The 14,323-nt window shown below is 55.9% G+C and overlaps 3 protein-coding genes across 5 annotated transcripts; all 3 read right to left on the bottom strand.

The window, feature by feature from the left end:
- Window positions 1-30: 30 nt before the first annotated feature.
- TRAPPC5 (trafficking protein particle complex subunit 5) lies at window positions 31-2,068 on the bottom strand. Of its 3 annotated transcripts, none has more exons than NM_001131004.2 (2): window positions 2,011-2,068; window positions 31-651 (listed from the first exon to the last, which is right to left on the bottom strand). In NM_001131004.2, exon 2 carries the CDS (start codon window positions 637-639, stop codon window positions 73-75), a length of 567 nt encoding a protein of 188 aa, NP_001124476.1. In that variant the 5' UTR covers window positions 640-651; window positions 2,011-2,068; the 3' UTR covers window positions 31-72. The 3 variants fall into 3 exon arrangements, with proteins under 3 accessions (NP_001124476.1, XP_063656366.1, XP_063656365.1); XM_063800296.1 differs by having other exon boundaries at window positions 39-651; window positions 1,840-2,056; XM_063800295.1 differs by having other exon boundaries at window positions 39-651; window positions 1,863-2,056.
- A 1,573-nt stretch (window positions 2,069-3,641) lies between these two features.
- Window positions 3,642-6,023, bottom strand: MCEMP1 (mast cell expressed membrane protein 1). The gene is made up of 7 exons (XM_016934884.3): window positions 5,709-6,023; window positions 5,170-5,259; window positions 4,655-4,792; window positions 4,496-4,546; window positions 4,292-4,405; window positions 3,915-3,974; window positions 3,642-3,800 (listed from the first exon to the last, which is right to left on the bottom strand). The coding sequence occupies exons 1-7, from the start codon at window positions 5,800-5,802 to the stop codon at window positions 3,787-3,789; spliced, it is 561 nt and encodes a 186-aa protein (XP_016790373.1). The 5' UTR covers window positions 5,803-6,023; the 3' UTR covers window positions 3,642-3,786.
- A 6,330-nt stretch (window positions 6,024-12,353) lies between these two features.
- On the bottom strand, window positions 12,354-13,783 carry RETN (resistin). Its single transcript, XM_016934883.3, has 4 exons — window positions 13,695-13,783; window positions 13,371-13,498; window positions 12,911-12,988; window positions 12,354-12,588 (listed from the first exon to the last, which is right to left on the bottom strand). The coding sequence occupies exons 2-4, from the start codon at window positions 13,486-13,488 to the stop codon at window positions 12,458-12,460; spliced, it is 327 nt and encodes a 108-aa protein (XP_016790372.1). The 5' UTR covers window positions 13,489-13,498; window positions 13,695-13,783; the 3' UTR covers window positions 12,354-12,457.
- Between the last annotated feature and the right edge of the window lie 540 nt (window positions 13,784-14,323).

Genomic DNA, 14,323 nt, shown 5'->3' with positions numbered 1-14,323 from the left:
ATCTAAGGCCCCCACACAAGACACAAGACACACTTGGGGAGGGGCTCTCTGTATCCTTTATCTCCGGCAGGGTCAGCGGCCCTCCAGGGCCCGGTCTCGAGCGATGACTGCCTCCTCGAACTTGATCATGAGCGTGGTGCCCTTGTGCCAGTGCGCCGTGACCTTGGCAGGGAAGCCGCTGTGTGTGAGCACCGCCTCCACGATGCCCGCCGTGAAGCTGGCGCAGTTGAGCGTGCTGTTCTCCTTGGGCACGGAGATGTAGGTGTTGATGAGCGGCTCGCGCTCGATGATGTAGAAGGTGCGCGCGTCATCGTTGGCCTGCTCCAGCTTGTCCGCCTCCTTGCCGAAGAGCGCCTTCCACACGGCGCCTTTGACGAAGAGCAACGCGCCTAGCACCTTGGTCTCACGCCGGGCACCCTTTTCGCGCGCCACCAGCGCATCCAGCACGCGCGCGCCCACCTGGCGGCCCAGCGCGGCCAGGCGCGCCTGCAGCTCGGCCACGGAGAAGACGCGGCTCTGGCAGTGCTGTACCAGCTCGGAGAACAGCAGTGCGAAGGCGCTCAGGCTTACCTCGGTGCGCGGCCGCGCCAGCGCGCGCTCCAGCAGCGCCGACTTCCCGCGCGTGAAGCGCGCCTCCATGCCGCCGCCACCCTGCGGGGAGACCAGGAAGTGCAGGTGTCAGGGGCAATGGGAAGGGGAGCATGCCGGGAGGAAAGGAGGGAGAACCGCGAGGGGCCCTGGGACACCCTCGACCCATGCCACTGTTGTGTGCTCCAGTGCCGACTTCCCACGTGCAAAGAGATGCGCGTAAAACACGCCTCCATTACACGTAACCAGATAAATCAAGGGAGGGGGGAGTCTTATACCCTCGGCAGGCAGCGGGCTAGCGGGAGTGGGGACAAGGTAGGAGGAGAGACACGAGGGGGAACAGAAGAGGGCGCCGAAACCACCCAACCCTCGGGCATGCAGACGGTTCAATTGCGAAAGCGCCTTCCTGCCCGCTCCGCCACCTACAGGAGTAACTAGAAAACTAGTGTATGGGGGGAGGGGCGTCAGATCTAGGGCAGGGAGGTGACAAAGATGAGGCACCACGAGGGGATATGGGCAGTCGCTCCTGCCCCGCCCTGCGCTCCAGCACAGACGACCCTCGGGAACTTTCCTGCCGGCCCCCTGCGGAAAGCCACAGTAAAGGGGGTGGAGGGTGGGAGTGGGGTAGGAGCGTGTTAAGACCAAAGGCCAGGAGGGTTGGGGGCTTTAACAGGGGGGATCCGTGGGGCCAGGCAGGAGGGGCGGGGAACCCCCAACCCCAAGCCCTCAGGCAGCTCCGATGTGTCACGCAGGAACCCTTCGTCCTTTGAGACGCGGATGGGCCTGGGTTCTGAAGGCTGGGAGGAGGGGCCCAGAGGTGTTGGGAGCCTCCCACCCCCGTGCTCTCCAGAAAGGAAGCTGGATGCTGAGCAACTGTGGTCCTCCCATCAGCTGTCGGTGCGGGGAGAGGGAGATGGGGTAGGGGGCTCCTGGAGAGAAATGGGGTGGGGAGCGGGCGCCGAGACGGGATCGGAGGGGCAGCTGAGAACTCGCCCCCACCATGCATGGGGAGGTGTGTGGATGCTAAGCCGACCCCAACGAGGTCTGCGTGGGAGGTGGGAGAACCAGCGGGGAGGGGGGTCCCAGAGGCTCCGGGCCGCCCCCGCCCCAGCATGCAGATCCGTCCGTGGCGAGGGCCCTGGGCGCGCGAGATGGGAGAGGGATCGTTAAGACCCCACCACCGGGCTGCGATGGGGGCTGAAGTGAGCTGAACTGCCGTAGGGTCAGGGCCCCGCGACCCTCGCCCCATACCTCTACACTGGGGAGAAACCCACCCTCCTCGCAGCCTCCTGAGGGGGGCCGAAGCGAGCGGGCTCGGGCTCGCGGACGCCGAGACCCCAGCCCGGGACCCACACGCCCGCGGGGAAGGGGCCGGGGAGCGGACTAGGCCCGGCGCGGGCAGGGGGGTGGGTAGGGTCTCACCAGGAACCGCAGCCGTCTGCTCTGCCGAGCTGCTTTACGGCGCCGTAAAAGGCGCTGCGTGCGCAGGCGCTCGACGGGCCAGGCGTGTGGGCGGGGCGCGCGCGGCGGTGCCTGAGAGCGGCCGCAGGGGGGCGCGCGAGTCCGCGGAGCCGGACCCAGGGACGTGGCCCACGGCCGTGATGGCTGCTCCGCGCGTGGCCAGGGTCTCGCTGGCTCTGGGTGGCCACGCTGGAGGGGACGCTTGCAGGCCTAGTCACCTACTCAGGGCACACGTATGACAATGGGCCAATGTATACCCTTGCACATGGACACACCTATTGGCGTTTCCAGGCACTCCTATGTCCTTGGGGATGGGTTCAATTGTCTCAATCCATGTGGCCCGCGGTGGCTCCCGCCTGTAACCCCAGCATTTTCGGAGGCCGAGGTGGGAGAATCACTTGAGGCCAGGAGTTTGAGACCAGCCTGGACAACATAGCTAGACTCCTACCTCTTTTAAAAAAATTAGCCAGGTGTGGTGGTGTGAACCTGTAATCCCATCTACTCGGGAGGCGGAGGCAAGAGGATCGCCTGAGCCCAGGAGGTCGAGGCTGCAATGAGTCATGATCGTACCACTGCCCTCCAGCCTGGGTGACAGAGCGAGACCCTGTCTCAAAACAAACAAACAAACAAACAACAACAACAAATCAAGTGCATGCATGAGCGGTGGACATAGTACATTAGGGTCATGTACACTCATGGATACATGCTCAATGGCATAGATACACTCACGGGCACAATTACACACGTGGATACACGCTTAGGGCTTGTATATATCCGTGGTCCCAGGTACACTCAGGGAGATGTTGTATGCTCAGGGGCACCCACTCTGGGACACAGGGAAGACACAGGGAATGAGTTACTCATTCACAGATGCACAGGTACTCACGCAGGGCACTCAGTCTCGCCCATCCTGGTGCCCCGGGGTCATTGTCACGTGCAGACTCTCCCTCTCCCCAGGTCCCAAAACCCCTCCCCTTGCCCCAGTAACAGGTCCCATAGCGACGCTGTTTTCCCTTGACTTTATTTATCTTCATAAGTCACAAAATGTGAGTGCAGAGATAAATGTCTGTGTGCATGTGCCCTGAGCACACAGGGTGGCATAACTCGGCACACTCATAATGACACAGCCGTTCACCCAGGCACAGATAGTGACAGAGCACACATGGCGACACCCACATGTACAGAGATAAATCTCCCCCACCATGACATGGGTAGACACAAAACACGCCGCAGTATACTCTAGTATGTTTACAAAAACAGGGAGACAGGTCCGTGCAATGCATGTCACCAACGCCCACACTCAGAGTGACATCTGCTGGAGGTCCTCAGACACAGCCACCCACAGTGACATGCCGAGACTCACATATGTCACATGACACAGGCATGCATGCCACATTCACTGTGACTCTCAGTCCTATTCATTCATCACCTTTCTGGGAGATACACTGAAATGTCCACCCTTTGCAAAATGCACACACGCGCACGCACACACGCACACACACCCGCGCACACGCACACACACGAACACACGCGCACACACGCACACACACGCACGCAGGTGTACACACACACGAGCAACTCCGAGACACTCATTCACCATGACTCGAGGTTTTTCTATATGTGGGACGAGGGGCAGGTTCACACTAGGCTGGAGGGGGGTCATTTCCCGTCTTCTTTGGCAGGTGCAGCCCCATCTTCCAAGCTGTGGCTTTGGCTGCCACAATGTCCTCTCATTTATTAAGGTGAGGACTCTGGGGATGGGGAGAGATCCACAGTGAGGCAGATCCCGCCCCTGGGAGAGGGGCTGGGGCTAAATCTGAAGCCCCACCCACCCTCCTCTACCTCCCCTCGGGGCGCCAACTTACGTGGCATTTTCTGCAGCACCTCCAAGATTTTCTGTACCTTTGTGTCAATGTTTTTTATGCCTAGGGGGTGGGGAGGGTTGGGTGGGAACAGATAAGTCAAGCTGCGGTGGAGCCTCAAACAAAGCCCCCACCTTCCTTGGAAGCCCCCCCTGCCCCACACCCACCCTGAGGTACAGCAGAGCCCATGGATTTGGGGTTCCCAGGAGCCTTTCAATACCCACAGAGCAACCCAGATGGTAACACCCATCGCCCCTCCACAACTTGAGCTTTGGGAGGCTAGGACCCCGGCTTTCTCCTCCCCTGAATCCCCTGCCCCCAGCTCAGCTCCGGGCATTGGTGACAAATAACCCCCATAGAAGGCGACACTACACAGGCACCTGCTAATGTCGTCTCTAATTTATCCACCTTGCTCCTGACCATGGTGATGCTCTGCTGAACGGAATCCCAGCCTCTCTTCTGTCTCTCTTCGCATGCTTGTATGGAGTTTGAGACTGAGGGCATGAAACAGGGGTGTCTGTGCATCCATCCCTCTCCAGACCCCCACCATGACCCCATGGGTCTCCCTCAGACCCTCCGCTCACCATTCCAAAGCTCCCTTTTAAAGCCCAGCAGCTCCTTGGACATCTCAGCATCTGTTCAGGAGGGGCAGGAACATCCTTGAAGCACCCAGGGAGAGAAAGAGAGAAGGACAAGGGAGAAAGTCTAGGCCCCCCAGCACCCTCCTCCCAAGAAGTACTCACTCTTCACCATGATGAAGGCTGACAGGATGATGCAGAGGACAAAGGCCAGGGCCAGGAGGATGTACAGGCTCAGGATGGCTCTGTACAACCAGCAGGGGACCTGGGTGGAGTCTGAGGGCGGCCTGCACTGGGCTGGGACTGGAGCAAAGAGGCAGCGAAGTGACCTTGAGGGGCCAGCACCACCACTCAAACCATCCTCACTGTCTCTAACACCATGGACACCTCGCTCCTCCCAAAACCATCAGCAGCTGTGGTCATGCAGCTTGCCATCATCATCAACAACACTGCCACCACCAGCCACCCTCAGCGATCTAACACCGTCACCATCACAGACCCCCTCTCCAGCATTCCCCAACATTGTCATCATCAACAGACCTCATTAGCACGTCAACAGCTGTCACCTCTTCCTTCCCCATCGCCTCCTCCCTTCCACGCAGCCCCGGGGGCCCTGCAGTTGCCCGCCCACCTGCCCCTTCCCAAGGTGATGGGATGTGAGCAGGTGGGTGTCTGCTCACCTTGGCTCGTGGGTCGTGAATGACCACCCTTTGCATGGTCCTGGTTTTTGAAGGCCAATGTGATATTCTCATAGTCTGGGTCATGGGCACCTGGGAGGGGTTGGAGACCTGCTCAGAGCTCTGTGGTGTGGAGAGTGGATCCGGGATCTTGTTTTACCCAACCCTTTGCCCTCAATAAATTGTAGGGTGTGAAAGATAAGGAGTGAGAAGCTAAAATCTGCTTTTTGGTTAAGCGGAGCGGGTGTGTGAGAGTTTGAGTGATCACACCACACACACATCCACACATCTTGGAGGGGAAGGAGCCCCCGGCCCCCACCTTTCACCCCTTACCTCTCCCATCTGAACTCTCCTTCTTTTTTTATTTTTATTTTTTACAGACAGAGTCTCCCTATGTTGCCCAGGCCAGTCTCCACCTCCAGGGCTCACGCAATCCTCCCGCCTCAGCCTCCCAAAGTGCTAGGATTACAGACATGAGCGACAACCCCCGGCCCCCCAGTCTCTCCTTCTTAACCCCTCCCTTCCACCTCGAGTTCCCTAACCTTGATTCTTGGCTGAGACCCCCTGTTTCTTGTCCTTGAAGGCTGGTGCTTGCATCTTGACTTCCTGGTGCTTGTAGATTTCCTCCACTTCCATGGTCCCCAGCCCGCAAATTTGTCCATACACGTCCCCGCCCACCGGAAGGTGTGGGCAGATGAGGAAATCTGGAGGTGGGGGGAAGAAAGAGGGGGAGCAGCCTCCTCTTTTCGGGGATCCACGACTCTCGCACCCTGGGGCACCCTCATTCCTGCCCCGATCAAGAGGCTCTTGGGAGCCAAGAGGTCTCAGGAAGGACCAAGAAGAAAAACCTCTAGACCGAGAGATGGAATTCGACACTCGGAAATGTTACAGGAAGCTGTGGTCGCTGTGTGTGTCTGTGTCTACCTGGATGGACCTCACCCTCCTACCTCCTCTCCATTTCAAAAGAGAAGCTGTGACACCTCAGTGTCCCAACTTTTCGGGTAAGAGCAACCAGGCTTGGAGACAGGACCCCTGGGTCCCCCCACACCTTCCTCCCTCCAGCCTCAGCTCCACCCCCAAGAAGTTCTTCTACTTCTACAAGTCCCCGTGGAGGAAAAGCACAGATGTGAGGCAACGGGAACTAACCACTGGAACCCCACACCCACATCTGGGACTGAGGACAGACCCACATCCTTCCCTCCCTCCCCAAATCCCCTGCTTTTATACAACCCTGGAGGAGGCTGGGCGCGGTGGCTCACGCCTGTAATCCCAGCACTCTGGGAGGCTGAGGTGGGTGGATCATCTGAGGTCAGGAGTTCGAAACCAGCCTGGCTAACATGGTGAAACCCCGTCTCTACTAAAAATACAAAAATTAGCTGGGCGTGGTGGCGAGCGCCTGTAATCCTAGCTACTCAGGAGGCTGAGGCAGGAGAATCGCTTAAACCTGGGAGGCGGAGGCTGCAGTGAGCAGAGATCACGCCATTGCATTCCAGAATGGGTGACAAGAGTGAAACTCTGTCTCAAAAAAGAACCCTGGAGGAACAGTTTCCTCTGCACCTGGAAACTCCAGGTTTCTCATTCTCATCCATCCATCTGCTTATCTACCCAGATACTCTCTCTCTCTCACACACACACACACACGTACACACACAGGTCTGCACACGGAGACACATCACAAACTCATTTGCATACTATTTGCATTGTGACACTCAGAAAAATAGACACAGGCATGCGTTCACATGCCCGCACTCTATCTAGAAGGTGTCTTAGTTCACTTTGTGTTTATCTGATCTTGAAAACTGGGGTTACAAAAGGCACAAAGTAGCTGGGTATGGTGGCTCGCTCTATAGTCCCAGCTACCCAGGAGGCTGAGGTAGGAGGATCATTTGAGGCCAGGAGTTTGAGACCAGCGTGAGCAACATAGCAAGACCCTGTCTCTTTAAATGTTTTTTAATAATTTTTTTTTGAGACAGGGTTTCACTCTGTTGCCGAGGCGGGGGTGCAGCAGCGTGAACATGGCTCACTGCAGCTTTGACCTCCCTGCCCCAAGTAATCCTTCGGCCTCGGCTTCCCGAGTAGCTGAAATTACAGGTGGGCACAACTTCACCTGGCTAATTTTTCTCCTTTTTTGAGATGGAGTTTTGCTCTTGTCGCCCAGGCTGGAGTGCAATGACGCTATCTCAGCTCACTGCAACCTCCGCATCCCAGGTTCAAGTCATTCTCCTGCCTCAGCCTCCCAAGTAGCTGGGATTACAGGCATGCACCACCACCCCTGGCTAATTTTGTATTTTTAGTAGAGACGGGGTTTCCCCATGTTGGTCAGGCTGGTCTCGAACTCCTGACTTCACGTGATCTACCCGCCTTGGCCTCCCAAAGTGCTGGGATTACAAGCATCAGCCACCGTGCCCAGTCTAATTTTTCTTATTTTTTGTAGAGATGAGGGTCTCAATATGCTGTCCAGGCTGGTCTTGATCTTCTGGGTTCAACTGATCCTCCAGCCTTGGTCTCCCAAAGTGCTGGGATTACAGGCATACATTTTTATTTTTATTTTTTTCTGGCCAGGTGTGGTGGCTCACGCCTGTAATCACAGCACTTTGGGAGTCTGACGCGGGCGGATCACCTGAGGTCAGGAGTTAGAGACACCAGCCTGACCAATATGATAAAACCCTGTCTCTACTAAAAATGCAAAAATTAACTGGGTGTGGTGGCAGGCACCTGTAATCTCAGCCACTCGGGAGGCTGAGACAGGAGAACCTCTTGAACCCGGGAGGTGGAGGTTGCAGTGAGCCGAGATCGCGCCATTGCACTCCAGCCTGGGCAACAAGAGCAAAACTCCGTCAAAAAAAAAAAAAAAAAAAAAAGAAGAAGAAAAGAAAAAAGAAAAAACAAGTATAAGACTGTCTTATGTGCAAAAAGTGATGATGTTTTGGTTAAAAATATGTGGTTAAATTTCAGACAACTTGAATGTTGAGAAATGAGCGTCGAGATCTGGTGAGGATGATGTTCTGTTTCCTAAAATATTGCCAAATCCTGTGTCTCCAAGAAAGATCAATTTGATAATGACTTCATGCCAGCTCCTCTATTTGGTCCTAGAAAGAAGTCAGTTACTGAGCTATAGGACCGCCTTCTAATGGAGCAGACGGACCAATTGGATGTGGGCTCTGCCTTGATGACAGGCACAGGGGGTGGAGCCACAGCGTTGCACATTTCCCGGGCTTGGGTGGGGCTGAGACCTGGCTCCAGGCTCTGGACTTCCTTTGAGAAAAAGGTCACGCTAAACCAGAGGCCCACAAGCAATCATGTCATGTGGGAAACATCTGCAAAGCTGCCTGACCAGCACCCGTCCCTTTCATAGGGTAACATTCTCAATTTTCTTTTAAGAAAGAAAATGTGTGCTAGGTCCAGCAAACCATAAGCTAGGGATTGGTTTACAGTGGACAAATGATCCAGACCCAGCCAACCAGAGTCTAAGATTGGGCAGAGAGGCGGGCATTTGAGCAAGATCCAGCCAATGAAACGCTGGTCTGGGATTTTTATTGGTTTAACCAGGGGAAAAAAGCATTCCCTTTTTTTTCCAGCCCTCACTAGGGCTGCCACAATGGGAGGATGTAATGGGAGCTGTGACAGGGAAGAATCTACTTGAGAGCGAAGGCAGTGCTGAGAAAATCAGACCCGAGAGGAAGTCTGGCTCCTGGAGACATCATTTGAGACCCTGGTTCCAAGCCATACCTGAACCTGTTGTTCTAACCCTGGGCTTGTGAGTTACACAAATAAGAAACTTCCTTTTAGTTTTGCCCAAGCTAGTTTGAAGTGGGGTCTGTTGTACTTGCAAGCAGAAGAATCTTGCCTTGGCTGGTCTCTGTGGCCCATGCCTGTAATCCCAGCACTTTGGAAGGCCGAGGCAGGTGAATCACTTAAGGTCAGGAATTTGAGACCAGCCTGGCCAAAATGGCGAAATCCCCGTGTCTACTAAAAATACAAAAATTAGCCAGGAGTGGTGGCGGGCGCCTGCAATCCCAACTACTCAGGAGGCTGAAGCAGGAGAATCACTTGAACCTGGAGGTGGAGGTTGCAGTGAGCTGAGATCGTGCCACTGCACTCCAGCCTGGACAACAGAGTGAGACTCCATCTCAAAAAGGAAGAAGAAGAAGGAGGAGGAGGAGGAGGAGGAAGGAGGGAGGGAGGAGGGAGGATGATATCTTGCCTACCACAGGGGATCTAGGCATTAGCTATTGAGGAAATTGAGGCTCTAATAGGGGGTTTGCCTGTCCACATCACCTGGGCAGATATGACCTCTAAGTCTGCACTCTGGGGCAGGAGAATGTCTATGTTGGAATTGAGGAACCTGAAGAGAGCCCTCTTAGGGTTCAGATACAGGACTATTGGATGGGGGTGGAGACAAATAGTTCTGGGGACAATGGAGCATCCCGGCCCCCAACACACACACACAGCAGTAAGGGGCAGGGACACACACAAGGCACTAGACTCACCCTCTCTGGCCCTGGCCATGCTTCTAACTCAGTGGTCCTGCCCTACCCCCATGACCACTGTGGAGTCAGGAGAGAGGGTCTGGGAAGGGAATCCCTGGGCTGGAGTCTGGGTGGGGTCCCTGGCACCAGAAGTGGTTGTAATCTCTGCTCATGGCCACCAGCATCAGACAGGGGGCTGGGACCATCACAGGGGGTGGGTGGCAGTGGGAGGAGAGTCCAAAACATCCTGAAAAACAGAACCTCACTCTATCATCTGTTGTCCAGGTGTGACATTTGAGTCTGGGATCCCTTTCAAGACTAGGTGCTAGGAATTCTGAAGTCTGTGGTGGGAAATCAGGGACTGGATGGCAAGACTCCTGGGTCAGGCTTCCTGTAGAACTGGACCCTGAATCACCTGAATTTGTGCCCCAGGGAGCTGGGGCAGGGGAGGCTGAGGCTTTCGCCCACTAGAACAGGGGTCCCCAGCCACCAGGCGTTGGGAACGGGGCCACACAGCAGGAGGTGAGTGGTGGGTGAGCGAGAGAAGCTTCATCTGTATTTACAGCCACTCCCCATCATTCGCATCACCACCTGAGCTCCACCTCCTGTCAGACCAGCAGCAGCATTAGATTCTCGTAGGAGCAAGAATCCTATTGTGAACTGCGCATTTGAGGGATGTAGCTTTCTCACTTCTTATGAGAATCAAATGCCTGGTAATCTGTCGCTGTCTCCCATCACCCCCAGCTGGGACCGTCTAGTTGCAGGAACACAAGCTCAGGGCTCCCACCGATTCCACATTATGGTGAGTTGTAGAATTATTTTATTCTATATTACAATGTCATAATAATAAAAATAAAGTGAATAATAAATGTAATGTGCTTGAATCATCCAGAAACCATCCCTGCTCCCCCCCTACCCCATACACACACCAATTGTCTTCCATGAAAACAGTCTCTGGTGCCAAAAAGGTTGGGGATCGCTGCACTAGGGTATCAGATACTTATCCAGGTGCAGTGGGGACTTGAGTCAGAAACGCAAGAGTCTGCCTGGAGCATGTGTGTGTTTGTGTTCCTGCATCATCTCTGCCCACCATAGTCAAATCTGCGATTCTCCGTGCATTGGCCGGGGGGGTGGTGCCTTTCTGTGTCCAAGAGTGTCTGGGGGCACATGGGTGTGTCTGTGGATGTGGTGTCTCCGTGTGGCCGTGGTAGGTGGGTTGTGTACTCTGTGTGTGCACGTGGCTGTGTATAGCTGTGTGTGCATGTGCAGTATGTGCACGTCAGTGCTGTATCTAAGTGCACATGTGGCTACTGATCAACAGACATTTACTGAACATCTACTGTGTACCATGCTCTATTCTAAACCCTGGGGGCGCTGGGTGCAGTGGCTCATGCCTGTAATCCCAGCACTTTGGAAGGCCGAGGTGGGTGGATCACCTGAGGTCAGGAGTTTGAGACTAGCCTGGCCAACATGGTGAAACCCGCTCTCTACTAAAAATACAAATTAGCTGGGCATGGTGGTGGGCACCTGTAATCTCAGCTACTTGGGAGGCTGAGGCAGGAATATCGCTTGAACCCAGGAGGCAGAGGTTGCAGTGAGCCGAGATTGTGCCACTGCACTCCAGCCTGGGCGCCAGAGTGAGACCTTGTCTCAAAAATAAAAATTAAAAAATAGGCCAGGCACGGTGGTTCATGCCTGTAATCCCAGCACTTTGGGAGGCTGAGGTGGGTGAATTGCTTGAGGCCAGGAGCTCAGGACCAACCTAGCCAACATGGTGAAACTCCTTCTCTACTAAAAATACAAAAATTAGCCAGGTATGGTGGCGAGCGCCTGTAGTCCCAGCTACGTGGGAGGCTGAGGCAGGAGAATCGCTTGAACCCAGGAGGCAGAGGTTGCGGTGAGCCGAGATTGCACCACTGCACTCCAACCTGGGCAACAGAGCGAGACCCTGTCTCAAAAAAAAAAAAAAAAGAAAGAAAGAAAGGAGAAGAGGGGAGGGGAGGGGAGGGGAGGGGAAGGGAAGGGAAGTAACGAAACCCTGGGGGGATCTAGGAGCAGACAAGTCCCCTGCTCTGTGTTTTCATAATCTAGTATCCAGGAAGGGGTAAGCACCCTGCGTGTATCTGGTTGTAACTAACTACTCACAACTGCACTTGCCTGTGTGAAAACGTGAGCTTGTGATGATGCGTGACGTCAGGTAGGCGTCCCTGACTGTCCGTAACCCAACTTTGCCTGTGCCTTGGGGATTCCTCCTTGCAGGTAGGAAGTGAGGGGTACAGGTTCCAGCTCTGGGCTGAGACATGATTCAAGGTTCCACCCTGACCTGGGGCTCCTGGAGTCTTGGGGCCCTGGAGGGTCCCGTCCACTGCCCAGACTGACCCAGGTCCTCGATGAAGCCTCATTATGAGGACTGGGGGAAAAGGACCCAGCCACTTCCTAGGGAGGTGGGAGACCCCAGGGTGAGCGTCAAGGTAGCCTCAAAGATGAGACGTCACCTCTTGAAGGCAGCCATGAGCCTTGGGTGGGGACGTCACTAGAGGAAGTTCAGGCCCTATTTTCGGAGGAAGCAGTTGGAGACCCCATAGGAGGAAGGGGGATGGGGCAGTAGAAAGTCGCGGTGTCCCCGCTCCCTCCAGCAGCTACGCGCCCCACTCTCTTGGAGACGCTAGATCAGTCCCTCCGGGCCTAATAAAGAAACCACTCAGGGCTTAGATCCGCTCCATCATCATCATCATTATCTCCAGGTTTATTTCCAGCTCCCCCGCAACCCCTCCGGACCTGGAGCCGCCTCCGCCCGCGCTGTGCACGCGCTGCGCGCGACCTCAGGGCTGCACACGACAGCAGCGCGCTCCGGTCCAGTCCATGCCCGCGCACTGGCAGTGACATGTGGTCTCGGCGCGCACATCCCACGAGCCACAGGCGGAGCCACAAGTGCAGCCGGTGACGGCGAAGCCTGCAGCCCGGAACAGAGGAGCGTGGACTCTGAGCTGGGAGGCTGAGGGTGGGAGCGGGAGGGGGGTGGGGAGCGCGGGGTGGGGGGTTGGGGGGGCGGGAGTGGGGACGGGGACGGCTGGAGGCTCCAACCACTGAATGGGCACTGGAGGCAGGGAGTGAGGGTGGACACCAGTGTCCAGATGGTGGGCGGAGAAGGCTGGGAGTCAGGACCAAGATCCTAGGGGAGTAGAGGCTGGACATGGGGAACGTGGCGGGGAGGGGGCATTCCCAGGGGACTTGGAACAGAAATGGGCGCCTGGACAACAGTCTCCTGCACTCACCTCGGGGGCAAGTAGCCAGGTCCCCCCTGGAGGTGACGCTCTGGCACTCCAGGCCAATGCTCCTTATTGCCCTAAATACTGGGGGGCAGGAGGAAAGGAGACAGGGGGAGCTGTGAGACCAAACGGTCCCTCCCCCATCCTCCCGTTACGTTCGCCCTGTTGGTTTGGAGCTAGGTCCCTGTGGGCATAGGAGCTCACTGGCCTCCAGGACCCTGTCTTGAGTTGGGTGTTTTGGAGTAAGGGAAGGTTTGGAGTGAGAGCGGGGATTGGGTTTGGAGCTGTGGATAAGGTGGGGACAGTCGGAGGGGTTGGGAGTGGAGTTGGGGTTGAATTTATGATCTGGTTGGATTTGAGGATGAGATTTGGTGAGCGCTGGGGCTAGGTTGGAGTCAGGTCTGTGCCAGGGATCAGTGAGGTCTCTGAGACCCTTGGGGAGCTTGCCCAAGTGGGGGGTCCTCACTTAGGGAGCCGGCGACCTCCAGGATCCTCTCATTGATGGCTTCTTCCATGGAGCACAGGGTCTTGCTAGACACCAACAGCCCCAGGACAGGGAGGAGGAGGAGACAGAGAGCTTTCATCCTGCAGGCGCTGAAAGAGGGAACCAAGAGACCCACAGCTGGGTCAGCCCTGCCCATGTGGGGAAGATCCGGCCCATGGAGGGAGTAGGATCTGCCCCTGGACCTGGACCCCTGTCCCCCCATGTGGGGGACAGGGATGGAGGCTCAGCCTTGACCCCAGCCTCCCCGCTGGTGCCATGGCAAGCACAGGAGCAGCTGTCACTTACCCTCTCGGTGGGCTCAGCTAACCAAATCCGGCACACGAATTCCTGCACCGCAGCTCTTTCTTTGAGGCCTCTTGGGGTGGGGCTTCCTGTCTTGGCTAATAAGTCCCTGGGCCCCCAACCCTCCGGTCCCACATCCGGGGCCAAGAGGAAGCCCCTGAGCAGACAGTAAGGGCTGGAGGAGGAAGGGAGCCTTCCCACTTCCAACAGGGCCTCCCTCTTCATGTCCAGAGACTGGTCAGGAGGTGGTGCCCCAGGGATAATGCCAGGGGCTGTGGTCTGAGGAACAGGTAGACAAGCAGAGTTTTGCATGCAAGGGTGGCTGATGCAAACATGACAAAAATAATGCCTCTTGCTAGGCATGGTGTGGACAAGCACTTGTAGTCCCAGCTACTAAGGAGGCTGACGTGAGAGAATTGCTTGAGCCCGGGAGTTCGAAGCTACAGTGACTTATGATCACAGCACTGCACTCCAGTCTGGGCAACAGAGCAAGACCACTTCTCTAAAATAGTAATAATAATTATGTCTCTGGGTGAGAATGACATACCACATTCATACCCAAATGCCCATGGAGCAATAGAACTGGTAAATAAAATCATGGTTTACGGCCGGTGGCTCACGCCTGTAATCCC

Source organism: Pan troglodytes, chromosome 20 (assembly GCF_028858775.2).
Source record: "Pan troglodytes isolate AG18354 chromosome 20, NHGRI_mPanTro3-v2.0_pri, whole genome shotgun sequence".
NCBI classification, from domain to species: Eukaryota; Metazoa; Chordata; class Mammalia; order Primates; family Hominidae; genus Pan; species Pan troglodytes.
The sequence above is the reverse complement of the archived record's forward strand: the minus strand, read 5'-3'. Positions and strand labels throughout refer to the sequence as shown.